Source organism: Tursiops truncatus, chromosome 7 (genome assembly GCF_011762595.2).
Source record: "Tursiops truncatus isolate mTurTru1 chromosome 7, mTurTru1.mat.Y, whole genome shotgun sequence".
In the NCBI taxonomy this organism is placed as follows: domain Eukaryota; kingdom Metazoa; phylum Chordata; class Mammalia; order Artiodactyla; family Delphinidae; genus Tursiops; species Tursiops truncatus.
The window spans coordinates 65,815,405-65,829,808 of NC_047040.1; the positions used below are offsets into that span (position 1 = coordinate 65,815,405).

The 14,404-nt window shown below is 33.9% G+C and overlaps 1 protein-coding gene across 2 annotated transcripts in view; it reads left to right on the top strand.

The window, feature by feature from the left end:
* The window catches only part of TTC21B (tetratricopeptide repeat domain 21B), an 85,413-nt gene that overhangs the window by 35,276 nt on the left and 35,733 nt on the right, over positions 1–14,404 (top strand). For both annotated transcript variants that reach the window (XM_019923154.3, XM_033860061.2), the window contains 4 exons: positions 385–495; positions 1,223–1,361; positions 7,230–7,336; positions 11,352–11,540. In XM_019923154.3, coding sequence (XP_019778713.2) covers positions 385–495; positions 1,223–1,361; positions 7,230–7,336; positions 11,352–11,540 — 546 coding nt within the window. The remainder of the gene's footprint in view (positions 1–384; positions 496–1,222; positions 1,362–7,229; positions 7,337–11,351; positions 11,541–14,404) is intronic.

Sequence of the window (14,404 nt, forward strand, 5' to 3'; positions counted from 1 at the left end):
GGTGAGTCACCTTTAAACAAAAGGATGAAAAGAGCTACTGGCTAAGGTGGTGTTTTCTTCAAAGGGAAGCAATCCTCTGACCTCTGGTTCTGGCTTTTATAATGATGCCAGATGAAAAGCTGTCAAGAAGCCGTCTCTTAGTTCTCATATGACTATTTATGAGGACATGGACCTAAGTAACCTGGGTGGGATTATACTAGTGAGTTACACCTGCACTAGTGATTATCAGCTCTCTGAAATTATTAAGGTTTCTGGACTTAGTATGTGCTTTATTAGTCTTAGTAAGTATTCCAAATGTAGACCTTAATTATAGAAGTGTTGCCATTTAATGGGAGCCACCTAAGCTGTTATTTTATTGCTTCATTTTTTATCTGCCAACATTAGCCTGAAGAAGCCATAGTAGCATATGAGCAAGCATTAAATCAGAACCCAAAGGATGGAACATTGGCAAGCAAAATTGGGAAAGCTCTTGTCAAAACTCACAACTACTCAAAGGTAAATACTTTATATTTTGAAATGTATCTGTTTTAACAAATCTGCAAACCCTGCTCTGTGAAAGATCTTCAGCAAGCACTGTTTGTATCTTAATGGTTGGAAACTCCAAATTTGTCTTTACAAACTGGAATTTGTGATAAAGACTTTCTCAGTGTCTCAGATTCTTCTCTGCTGCATTTTGCAAAGACTTTTTGGACCCTAAAGTTTACTTCAGGTTTCACCTTACAGCAAAATTCTGCCATGAAATAAATTATGATAAACTTACTGTTAAATTTCTTTTATCATATGACAAAGCATAATAGATGTCCTTTCCATTGAACCAGTTTTGGTAAGCCATGTGCTTTGAGGGGTTTCTTTGGTTTTTTGTTTGTTTTGTAGTAAGGATAATAGATTTTCCTTTAGTTATATTCTTGCCCTATTCCTGGTAACTGTTGAACATATATACAACAGCTAGCAAAGTATTTGCATTCACTAACGTTTGGAATAAAACTGGAAAAAATTTTAACAAAGTACTTTGCTTTAGTTACTTGTTGTAAGAAATGCTAGTTGTCTTGTGTAATACTGGATTCTGTAAGAAAAATGTCACACTTAATCACTCGTGCAAGTCCATGCATAACCTGCTTTTAGGTTACTTCCAGTTGCTTTAAGTCATAATGTGTGTAGGATCTTTGCTTGAATGCCATTCTCATTGCCTTTTTTTTCCCTAACTGAAATGGACTTTGTTTAGGCAATCACTTATTATGAAGCTGCTCTGAAAAATGGACAACAAAATTATCTTTTCTATGACTTGGCTGAGCTCTTATTAAAACTGAAATGGTATGACAAAGCAGAAAAAGTTCTTCAACATGCACTAGCTCATGAACCTGGTATGAAAATCTTTCTTATTTGAAAAAGTATACCTAATATATCTGATTCTTTTATTTTTATATTAGTATGTATTTGTATTGCTAGTGTATGTGAGGTTGGTTCTTTCATTTGTCAGAGTGTCACTCTACTAAAGTAAGATATTTTAAAAATCTTAAAACAGATTTGTGAAACAGTTTGTGTTATAGAAAACTACTTTCCAAAGTGACATAAAGGAAGTTTCCTTTAGTTTTTTTCTTTAATTTAATTTTTATTTTGTGTTATAGTTGATTTACAATGTTATATTAGTTTCAGGTGTACAGCAAAGTGATTCAGTTATACATATATATATGTATACATTCTTTTCCCATATAGGTTATTACAGATTACTGAGTGGTGTTCCCTGTGCTGTACAATAGGTCCTTGTTGATCATCTATTTTATATGTAGTAGTGTGTATTTGTCAGTCCCAAACTCCTAATTTATCCCGCCCTCACACCTCTCCCCTTTCGTAACCATAAGTTTGTTTTCAAACTCTGTGAGTCTGTTTCTGTTTTGTAAATAAGTTCATTTGTATCATTTTTTTAGATTCCATATATAAGTAATATCATGATATTTGTCTGTCTCTGATTTACTTCACTTTATATGATAATCTCTAGGTCCATTCATGTTGCTGCAAATGGCATTATTTCATTCTTTTTAATGGCTGAGTAATATTCCATTGTATATACGTACCACATCTTCTTTATCCACTCCTCTGTCGATGAACACTTAGGCTGTTTCCATGTCCTGGCTACTGTAAATAGTGCTGCAGTGAACATTGGGGTAGATGTATCTTTTTTGTTTTGTTTTTGTTTTGTTTTGTTTTGTTTTTTTGCGGTACATGGGCCTCTCACTGCTGTGGCCTCTCCCGTTGCGGAGCACAGGCTCTGGACGCGCAGGTCCAGTGGCCATGGCTCATGGGCCCAGCCGCTCCGCGGAATGTGGGATCTTCCCGGATTGGGGCATGAACCCGTGTCCCCTGCATCGGCAGGCGGACTCTCAACCACTGCACCACCAGGGAAGCCCCATGTATCTTTTTGAATTACAGTTTCCTCTGGATATATGCTCAGGAGTGGGATTGCTGGATCATATGGTAGCTCTATTTTTAGTTTTTTAAGGGACCTCCATACTGTTTTCCATAGTGACTGTACCAATTCACATTACCACCAACAATGTAGGAAGGTTCCCGTTTCTCCATGCCCTCTCCAGCATTTATTGTTTGTAGATTTTTTAATGATGGCCATTCTGACCAGTGTGAGGTGATACCTCACTGTAGTTTTGATTTGCATTTCTCTGATTATTAGCGATGCTGGGCATCTTTTCATGTGCTTTTTTTTGCCATCTGTATGTCTTCTTTGGAGAAATGGCTGTTTAGATCTTCTGCCCATTTTTTGATTGGGTTGTTTATATTTTTGATATTGAGATTCATGAGCTGTTTGTATATTTTGGTGATGAATCCCTTTTCAGTCACTTCATTTGCAAATATTTTCTCCCATTCTGAAGTGGGTTGTCTTTTCATTTTGTTTATGGTTTCCTTTGCTGTGCAAAAGCTTTTAAGTTTAATTAGGTCCCATTTGTTTATTTTTGTTTTTATTTTCATTACTCTAGGAGGTGGATTGAAAAAATCCAGCAATGGATGTTGCTGCAATTTATGTCATAGAGTGTTCTCCCTATGTTTTCCTCTAAGAGTTTTATAGTATCCGGTCTTAGGTTTAGGTCTTTAATCCATTTTGAGTTTGTTTTTGTGTATGGTGTTAGAGAATGTTCTAATTTCATTCTTTTTTATGTAACTCTCTAGTTTTCCCAGCACCACTTATTGAACAGACTGTCTTTTCTCCATTGTATATCCTTGCCTCCTTTGTCATAGATTAATTGACCAGAGGTCCGTGGGTTTGTTTCTGGGCTTTCTATCCTGTTCCATTGATTTATATTTCTTTTTTTGTGCCAGTACCATTGTGTTTTGATTACTGTAGCTTTGTTGGAAGTTTCCTATAAATTGTAACTACAACCGGTGTTTAAACAAGTAAACATTTTTATAATCCTTTTTAAAAGTTGTTTTTTTTAAAAAAAATTCAGCATTATTAAAGAGTATAATGTACAAGTCTCCAGTTTCTCCTGTGAATTCTACTTGCCCTGTTCTCAGACCTCCCTAGAGGTAACCATTTTTGTGTTTTAGTGTATATTTTATATATATTTATGTAAATATCTAAGTGTAATATGCATATTGTTCTTTTCAAAATGCACCATTCTTCCTATTCAGCAATTTTTTTCACATACAATATGTTGCAGATATAGTTTGATGTCAGTACATCCATATTATTCTATCTAATAGACTCACAATATTTTATAACTCCGTAAGCTATTTAACTTTTCCCCAGTTAGTCTTCCAGTCTTTTGATGTTATAAACCATGTTAAAATGAATATCCTTGTATCTCATTCTTTGGCATACACTTGCTTATATTTCTTAAGAGCAACATGCTATGTTAAAGGGTATGTGTACTTAAAATTTAATTGGATACTATCAAATTGCCTTCTTAAAAGTTCATACAAATTTACTTTTTAAAGATCTGTACTTTTTAAATAAAATCTAGTGCTTGTTCATTGGAGAAATTTGAGGATTATAGAAGTGAATGAAAGTTGTGTTGCTCTCCCACTCTCCAGAGAGAACCACGTCCTGATCAATCTCCCTGCCCCTTTCTCTCACACGCTAATACATAACACTTTTTTCTACCAAAAAGGAGTCATATTATACCTATAGGTCTGCAGTATGCATTTTTCATTTAATAGCCTCTCTTCATTTTGGCAGATATAGCACTTTTAAATTTTTTAACATAGGTAGCATATTTTACTGTTTGTCAATATCATAATTTATTTGATGACTCCCCTATCGATAGACATTTAGATAGAAGAAAACATTACTGAGATAGAATCCTTGTTTATATAGCACTATGTACTTTCTAGAATTGAATCTTGCTCCATTGTTTTTTCTTAAAGGTAAAAATGTCCCAACATTATGTAGTATTAATTATAGAGAAAACAAACTTCTAATTTACATTTCTTTGATGATTGTTAAGGTTAAGTATTATATCTATAGATCGTATTTTCACTGTTTCATTCATATCCTTTGTCTTAATCCTTTACCTATTATTCATTAATCTTTTACCTATTATTCATGTTACAGATATTTTCTCCCAGGCTGTCCTTTCTTTATCAAATTACTTTATCATTTCATTGGTCAAATAGAATATTTAACTATCATATATAATACTTACCAGTCTTTTCTCTTTTTGACTTTTGAATTTCTTGTCATGCTCAGAAAAAGCTTCCCTAATCCTAACATTGAAAAAAGTTTTCTTATATTTTTCTGGGGCTTTTGTAATTTTAATTTGTATAATGGAGAATTTTAATTTTTATAATGAAGAACTTTAATTCACATACAATTTTTACTATATAGTTTCCCAAAGGGATAGCCAATTATATCTCAGTGTCATTTATTGAAATGCCACCTTTATCATATTAAAAGCTTTTTTATACATTTCACTCTGATTTTGGGAATTTTTGTTTTGAGTTCCTTCCTTCTCCCCTCCCATTTTTATTTTTGCCAGTACCATGTTTTCGGTGATTTTAAAATATGTTTGGATACATAGATAAGGCAAGCCAACTCTAAATTTTCTAATATGTCTAAAATGGTCTTTTCATTTAGCTTTGAAGTTGATGCTTAAATTCTAATTTGAATGCATTTATTTATTCCGTAAAAATACTTGCATGAGTCTTGTCAGACCTTGCTTGAAACACTACAGATGGCCTAAATGTGGATATGCATTTTTTAAAAGGTTGTAGAGGAGGAGAGATTCAAGTGGTATGTTTTACTTATATGGGCATAAGTATATTACATTTATGCAGTATAAATACTTTCATTTAATAATTTGCTGAGCACATCCAATGGTGAACTTAGATGCCTTCATGTGCATTTCATTATATGTTATTAATGCTCACATTAGTTTTTGAGGCAAATAAAATTATCTACATTTTTAAATTAGCATCTAATACTCAATTTTCTTGAGTTATCCAGGTTCACCTAGCTGATATAGTAGCACCAGGGTTCTAAGAAACATCTTAAACTTAGCATGTTTGAAAGTGAATTCCTTATCTCCCTCCCCCATCTGTTCTATGTGCAGCCTTCTCTATCTCAATAACTTCAGCCTTCTTTGTAGTTTTGAAGAACCAAAATCCTTGCCTTCATCCTTGCCCATAGGAAATCCTCTTGGTTCTGCCTTCTAGATACATTCAGAATTCTCCTGTGTCTCATTATTTCCACTACTGTCACCCTGTCCTAGCTACATCGTCTCTTATGTGGATTAAAGCAGTAGCCTACACCTGGTCTCCCTGTTACCCAATCCTCAACCCCACAGCTGGACACAGCCTTTCCCAACCCAGCAGCACTATTGGACCTTTTAAACAACCAAAGTTCGATCCCACCTGCTCAAGCTCCCCCTTGTCTCCCATTTCTCTGAGTTAACCAAAGTCTTGCAGTGGCTTACATGGCCTTCACACGTGCATGCTGTTGCTCCTCTGACCTCTCCTTCCAGCCTGCTCTCACCATTGTCACGGCTCCCTTGTTCCTTGTACCACCTTAGAGCTTTTCTTACCTGTAAAATAGCAATAACAAAGCCTGCTTCTCAGCTTGAGATTTTAAATAAATAATGATGTATTCAAACAGAATATGGCTCAGGCCATGCTGTCGATAAATGGTAGAAGAAACATCTTTTTGTTAATTATCTAGGGTTCTTTTATTACTCTTAGATTACAAAATAATAATACCAAATACTTAAATAGCACTTGACATGTACAAGACTTTAATTGCTTTGCATATATTAGCTTATTTAATAATTTACCAACTTTTTAAATTTTACAGTAATCTTATGAGATAGGTACTATTATTTCCCCTATTTTACAGATGAAAGGGAGGCACAGAATAGATAACTACCTTGTTCGACTAGGACCTTGTTAACTAGAAAGTGATAAAGCCTAGATTTGAAACCAGACAGGTTGGCATCAAAGTCAGTGTTTATTATGTATATATGTATGTGTATATATATGTATACTTTATTAAGTTCTGTTATTTAAAAATAAATAGCAGTTATCTTCTTAATTGCATGTACTAACTACCCCATCTTGTTTTTAAATGACTTCAATAAACAGAGGTGCTTATACACTTAAGAATGGAAATTGAGGACTTTCCTAGTGGCGCAGTGGTTAAGAATCCACCTGCCAATGCCGGGTACACAGGTTCGATCTCTGATCTGGGAAGATCCCACATGCTGAGGAGCAACTAAGCTCATGCGCCACAACTACTGAGGCCGTGTACCCTAGAGCCCATGCACCGCAACTACTGAGGCCTGTGCACTCTAGAGCCCACACGCCTAGAGCCCATGCTCCTCAACAAGAGAAGCCACCGCAATGAGGAACCCATGCACCACAACAAAGAGCAGCCCCTGCTCACCACAACTAGAGAAAGCCCATGCACAGCAACAAAGACAGATAAACAAACAAATTAATTAATTAAATCTTTAAAAGAAAAAAGAATGGAAATTGAAACTCTTCTCTGTGTTGTTGTATTGTTATCTCTTGTATGTCTAAGAAATGCCTCCAGTTCTTTAGCTTTTCTTCCAGCCAGTTTTTATCCTAAATCTTTTTTTTTTCCAATTTGGCCATTCTTCAGTTAATTTATTGAACCTTTTTAAACTTTATTCACTATTTTTCAAAGTCAAGTATAAAAACTTATAGAAAAATGCAAAGATTTATTTAAAATGAATTATTTTTTCCCATTATATTTTATTCTTTCATAGTAAATGAACTGTCAGCTCTCACAGAGGATGGACGTTCTCAAGTTCTTCTAGCAAAAGTTTATAGTAAAGTGGACAGACCTGGTGATGCAGTTGCTTCATTACAACAGGTAAACAAATGCCTTTGTTTGTAAGGGGTTAAGGGTGGGTGATGGTCTCAGAAGGAGATATGCCACACGTAAAAGGAAGACAATCTTTTGGCCCAACTGTTACAGAAAATAAGTCAAATAGAAATAATGATTGAATGCCAGTGGATTGTACTGTTTAAATGTATTGTTGCTAATTATTTATAACAATTAGGGAAGGTTGATATTTTTAATCCTGTTTTATAGCTGAGGGAGCTTGGTTTAATAACTTGTGTGAAGTCACATGACTAGTGTCATAGGCAGGAGTTGAACTCATTTTTTTCTTCCACTTATTTATATCTTCTTTAATTTCCTTTAATGTTTTGTGGTTTTCAATGTAGAGGTTTTATACTCATTTCCTTAGATGTATTCCTAAGTGGCTGATGTGTTTTGATGATTTTTCAATTTCTAGTTTGCTAACAGTTTTGTCTAATACACTCTCTGCATCTATCAAAATGGTCATGTGACTTTTCTCCAATTTTTTTTCCTGTTTATTAAATAGATTGATTTTTGAATGTTAAACCATCCTTACAGTACTGAAATAAATGTCACTGTTGTGATTTTTCAAAAGACATTGCTGGAATTTAAAGATAGTTCCTAATATTTTGTTCAAGGTTTGTGCATATATGTTCATTAGAAAGGTTGGTCTCTAAGACATGCTAGTTCTTTAATGTTTGGAACAATTCAGTATTAGCACCTTTGAGACCTTGAGGTTTCTTTGACAGAAGATTTTTATTAATAGATTCAATATCTCTAGATTTCAACACACAAAATGTGTGTGTGTGTTTCAGGCAATGTCCAATAATATTTTTTGTTCAAATTGTGAATGAATGGAGCTCACACTGTTAGATTTCTATGACCCCCATGTAAGCTTATGATTTCATTAAGATATGTAATCTTCAACAATGTAATATCTTACTCTTAATTGTTGGTATGTTTTATCCCTGCTTTCTGAATTATATGATAAAGGAATGGCACTTAACCTGAGGTTAGCTACCATTAGCTAAAAGGAAAGTGTAATTTTCATAAATTTAGACTTTCAAAACATTTTAGAAGTGAATTTGGCATATTTCATTCCATTATAAATAGCATTAGTCTCAGTGACTGGTTGCATGAGCTTGTGTTGTCTATGAGCAGACACATTGAATAACACTAAAAGACAAACTGTGGTTAGACAATGCCAACAAACCAAAATCAAATTCATTTTAAGTTTATATGTTATAGCACAGGGATTTTTCACCTTTCATAAAATTTGAAGAGCTATAACGTTCTTTCCAACTATAATATTCTTTGCATTCTGATCTCTGAAAAAGTAAATCTTTTTGAGGTACAATACAAACAATTTGAATTTGAATATAGAATTACAATACAATTCAAATAGTGTAATCAAAGTGTTTGATATTTTAAATTCATTTATTCAGCAACCATTTATTGAGCTTAATTCTCCACATTATGGAACTTGGAAGTTGCATCATAATATTTTTGCATAGTTGCTAAACATGAAATATGTTTCGGACTTCCGAAATAACTCCACATTTCTTCATCCCTCTCTGTCATCTTTTAGCCTTATCTATTATTATCTTTTAGCCCAAACTCCTCCTAACTGATCCCCATCCTCTTATTGAACAATAGAGGTGAAAATCATGGGATCCATCTTCAAATATGTTCACCATGATAGGAGCTTGAAATTTTTGTTGAATGGCTGAAAGGAAATCATAGATTATTTTAATTGTTTAATTGCAGGAACAGTTAAAGGAAAAATCACTTTAGTATAGGCATTATCTTTTCTGTGAAAATAAAATCTAAACTAGAAATAAAAAACCTATGTGCCATAAAACACTAACAATTTTAGGACATTATAACTTGATATAGTTTTAATTAATATGTACAGATTATACTTGTGTTTGCTTCCTTCACTCGACGTTCATTTGTATGGATTTTTCCAGTATAGCTCCATCTTCATCATATAAAAAGTAATGTGATATTCTGATTTTATTGGCATATTTTGCTTTGATGTGGTCTTTGGTAAGATACAATAAGGCTATTGAAATAAAAAGGGAAAATTAACAATTCTTTGAAATAAGATGTTTATATATATACTTTCTTCTACCCAAGGGTTTGATAGAATTTAGAAGAATATTATAATAAAGGAAGGGGGAGGGAAAAGTAATGGTGTTGACAGATCAGGGTTAATATGCTTATTGTAAAAGACCATGAAATTTATTTCTGATAAAAGCAAGGAAAAGTATCGGGAATGGTATCAATTCTTCAAGAAAATTTTATTCTATGTGAAAATGTTTTTTAATGATTATTATATATACTTAGAGAAATTGAGCATTGTTTTATGATATCTTTAATAAAAAATGAAAAAAAAACTTTTGCTCAAGATCCACCCCCTCCCAACCCCCCAATTATTTACCTTTAAGAAAATTGCAAGGTATCACAAAGCCTAACTTATAAAGGTTTTTCTCTAGGAAGTTAAGCTCATGAGGTCCACCTATTTGACATTTAGAGATTTAGTTGATGCAGAGATAAAACTCAGACTGTCTAGAGAAAGAAGTGCATATCTTTTAACCTAGTGCAACCATATAATTTATCATTCAAGCCAGAATACTTTTGAGAAAGAAAGAATTAATAATTAAGCTGGCACAACAGGTATAAAAGGGTACTGCCCCTATTTGGACCAGTTGTTTCAGAGTTCTTTGTGAGTGTGTGTGTGTGTGCACATATGCAAAACCGTGCACACTGGTACATGCATAATATAAAATATCAAATACACAAACGTGCACATACCTCTATACTTATAAACACACATTAATATAACCAAAATTAAAATTTCATGAAACAGTGTTAACCTTTACCACATGCTATATATACAGTATTTTTTAATCCTTTCTCTTTAATTTCCAAAAGAATGCTTATCATAGTACCCTAAAATATTATGACCTGTGGTTCCCCAAAATAATCAGCTTTAGACCATCTTCATCAAATACCAGTTGTCAACCAACGTTTTGACAGGAGTCCCCAGAAGGGCTTGTTGTGTGTAGCATAATGTATGGCAGATGGTGGGCATTTATTGTTCATTAAATGAATGCATGAATGCAAGTTAAAGTTTATTGTAAAGGCCTAACGCCTAGGAGTTCTCTGTCACTTGTTAAAGGAAGGTCTCGATGTTTCAGAAACGAGACTTGTGGGTGGGAAGGCTGATACTTCTCCAGTTTAGCAAATTACTCTACATTCTTAGTCTGAGGAAGGCCCCCTACCTCCTTAGGAGTGTCTGTGCATAGTGTGGGACCAGGTATATACACCATCAATTGGTTAGGCATTTCCTTATCATCAGACATTTGGGTTGCTTCCAGATTTGTTTTTGTTTTGTTGTTGTTGTTGTTTTGTTTTTACAACAGGCCATTTTTTTTTAATAACAAATAACATGTTTCCTTTTTTCCAAGTGATGTCCTTAATACCTTCCCAAGAATGAAACAGCTAAGTTCAATAGTGTGTTAATTTTAGGGAGTTAGTATGCTTTACGAGGGTGCTCCCCAGAAAGACGGGACTGATTTATATGCCATTGACAATATGTGGATGTACTTACTCCCTGAAACATGCCAGTATTTGATTCAATAACTTTTAGATACTATTTTATTAATTTAATAAACATTTACAGTTTTCATTTTTTTAATTACAACATGTAGACATCTTTTCTAAATATTTGTTTCATGGTTGCATTTCCTCTTAGTGAGTTTCCTGTGCATATTCTTATAACAGTGGGAAAAGATTCAGTACTTTTATAGCATTTTAGTTGCAAAGATAAGTGCATACTGGCTTATTTGCAAACAAGTACCTTTTTAAAACCTCAGTTAAGACATTTTCTTTGGATCAGGCTTTGTTAGATTGAGGGCCATTAATGCTTAAATAAATCTGTAAAATTATGCTACATGTGAGTTACTGAGAACTGTTTAATTTCTTTTTAAAATTCCTTTTTATCCTTATATTTTTCTAGGCTCGAGAATTACAAGCTCGGGTACTAAAACGTGTTCAGATGGAACAGCCAGATGCAGTTCCTGCACAGAAACATTTAGCAGCTGAAATTTGTGCAGAGATTGCAAAACATTCTGTTGCTCAGCGAGACTATGAAAAAGCAATTAAATTTTATAGAGAGGCTCTTGTTCATTGTGAAACAGATAATAAGGTCAGTACTTTTATCAAATTTTAAGCACCTTATATTCCAGATGTCATCTAATTTCCCCAAATGTAAACTTCTTAACAGCTTATTTATAAAGATTTGAAAAGAAATGTAATAAAAATGCAAGTTAAAATATTAATATTGGTTTCAGAAATACTTCAAAATACATGATGCCTTAATAATGTTAGTCTAAAATTATTATGAAGTGATATAAAGTAAATCTGTAAGCTCTTTTTACATTCATCTGTGTTTTAATAATTACTTTAAAACAATTCTCAAATTCAAATAAATATCTGAATCTAGAGGATTCGATTCAGTTTACTAAACAGCTATTGTATTTTCATTGCTGTTTGGTGCTGGATATACAAAAGCAACTAGATTGAATCTCTTAACTTCAAATGGCACAGTGTGAGAATAAATGTAAAGATAATATTAGTGTAGAAAACTTATATACATGGCCAGTTTAATTTTTTTGAAAATTTTATTTTAATTATATTGGAGTGTATAGTTGATTTACAATGTTGTATTAGTTTCAGGTATACAGCAAAGTGATTCAGCTATACATATACATATATTCATTCTTTATCAGATTCTTTTCTCATATAGGTTATCACAGAATGTTGAGTAGAGTTCCCTGTGCTATGCTATGCAGGTCCTTGTTGGTTACCTGTCTTGTGTATAGTAGTGTGTGTATGTTAATCCCAAACTCCTGATTTATCCCTCCCCCACCACGTTTCCCCTTTGGTAACCATAAGTTTGTTTTCAATATCTGTGAGTCTATTTCTGTTTTGTAAATAAGTTCATTTGTTTCATTTTTAAAAAATTAGAGTCCACATGTGAGTGATATCATATGATATTTTTCTCTTTCTGACTTACTTCACTTAGTATGATAATCTCTAGGTCCATCCATGCTGCTGCAAATGGGATTATTTCATTATTTTAATAGCTGAGTAGTACTCCATTGTGTATATGTACCACATCTTCTTTATCCATTCCTCTGTCGATGGACATCTAGGTTGCTTCCATGTCTTGGCTATTGTAAACAGTGCTGCGGTGAACAGTGAGATGCATGTATCATTTCGAATTATGGTTTTCTCTGGATATACACCCAGGAATGTGATTGCTGGATCATACAATAGTTCTATTTTTAGTTTTTTTCTAAGGAAACTCCATACTGTTCTCCATAGTGGTTGTACCAATTTACATTCCCACAAACAGTGTAGGAGGGTTCCCTTTTCTCCACACCCTTTCCAGCATCTGTTTCTGTTTGTAGACTTTTTGATGATGGCCATTCTGACCAGTTTGAGGTGATAACTCATTGTGGTTTTGATTTGCGTTTCTCTAATGATTAGTGACGTTGAGCATCTTCTCACGTGCTTTTTGGCCGTCTGTATGTCTTTGGAGAAATGTCTAGATCTTTTGCCCATTTTTTGGTTCGGTTGTTTGCTTTTTTATCCTTGAGCTGCATGAGCTGTTTGTAAATTTTGGAGGTTAATCCCTTGTCATTTGCATTGTTTGCAAATATTTTCTCCCATTCTGTGGGTTGTCTTTTTGTTTATGGTTTCCTTTGCTGTGCAGACGCTTTTAAGTTTAATTCGGTCCCATCTGTTTTTGGGTTTTTTTTTTCCATTACTCTAGGAGGTGGATCCAAAAAGATATTGCTGCAATCTATGTCAGAGAATGTTCTGCCTATGTTTTCCTCTAAGAGTTTTATAGTGTCTGGACTTACATGTAGGTCTTTGATCCATTTTGAGTTTATTTTTGTGTATGGTGTTAGAGAATGTTGTAATTTCATTCATTTACATGTAGCTGTCCAGTTTTCCCAGCACAATTTATTGAAGAGACTGTCTTTTCTCCATTGCATAGTCTTGACTCCTTTGTTGTAGATTAATTGACCATAGGGGCGTGGGTTTATTTCTGGGCATTCTATCCTGTTCCATGGATCTATATTTCTGTTTTTGGGCCAGTAACATACTGTTTTGATGACTGTAGATTTATAGAATAGTCTGAAGTCAGGGAGCCTGATTCCTCCAGCTCCGTTTTTCTTTCTGAAGATTGCTTTGGCTATTTGGGGTCTTTTGTGTCTCTGTACAAATAAAAAACTTTTTGTTCTAGGTCTGTGAAAAATGCCATTGGTAATCTGCTAGGGATTGCAGTGAATCTGTCGATTGCCTTGGGGAGTATAGTCATTGTGACAGTATTGATTCTTCCAATCCAAGAACATGTTATATCTTTCCATCTGTTTGTGTGATCACTGATTTCTTTCATTGGTGTCTTTTGCCTCCTTAGGTAGGTTTATTTCTAGGTATTTTATTCTTTTTGATCTGATGTAAATGGGATTGTTTCTTTAATTTCTCTTTCTGATCTTTCCTTGTTAGTGTGTAGGAATGCAAGAGATTTCTGTGTATTAAATTTTGTATCCTGCAACTTTACTGATTCCATTGACGGGCTCTAGTAGTTTTCTGGTAGCATCTTAAGGATTTTCTATGTATAGTATCATCATGTCATCTGGAAACAGTGACAGTTTTACTCCTTCTTTGCCAATTTGGATTCCTTTTATTTCTTTTTCTTCTCTGATTGCCATGGCTAGGACTTTCAAAACTATGTCGAATAAGAGTGGCAAGAGGGGACATCCTTGTCTTGTTCCTGATCTTAGAGGAAATGCTTTCAGCTTTTCACCATTGAGTATGATGTTAGCTGTAGGTTTGTCATATATGGTCTATATTATGGTGAGGTATGTTCCCTCTATTCCTACTTTCTATAGAGTTTTTATCATAAATCGGTGTTGAATTTTGTCAAAAGCTTTTTCTGCATCTATTGAGATGATGATATGGTTTTTATTCAGTTTGTTGATATGGTATATCACACTG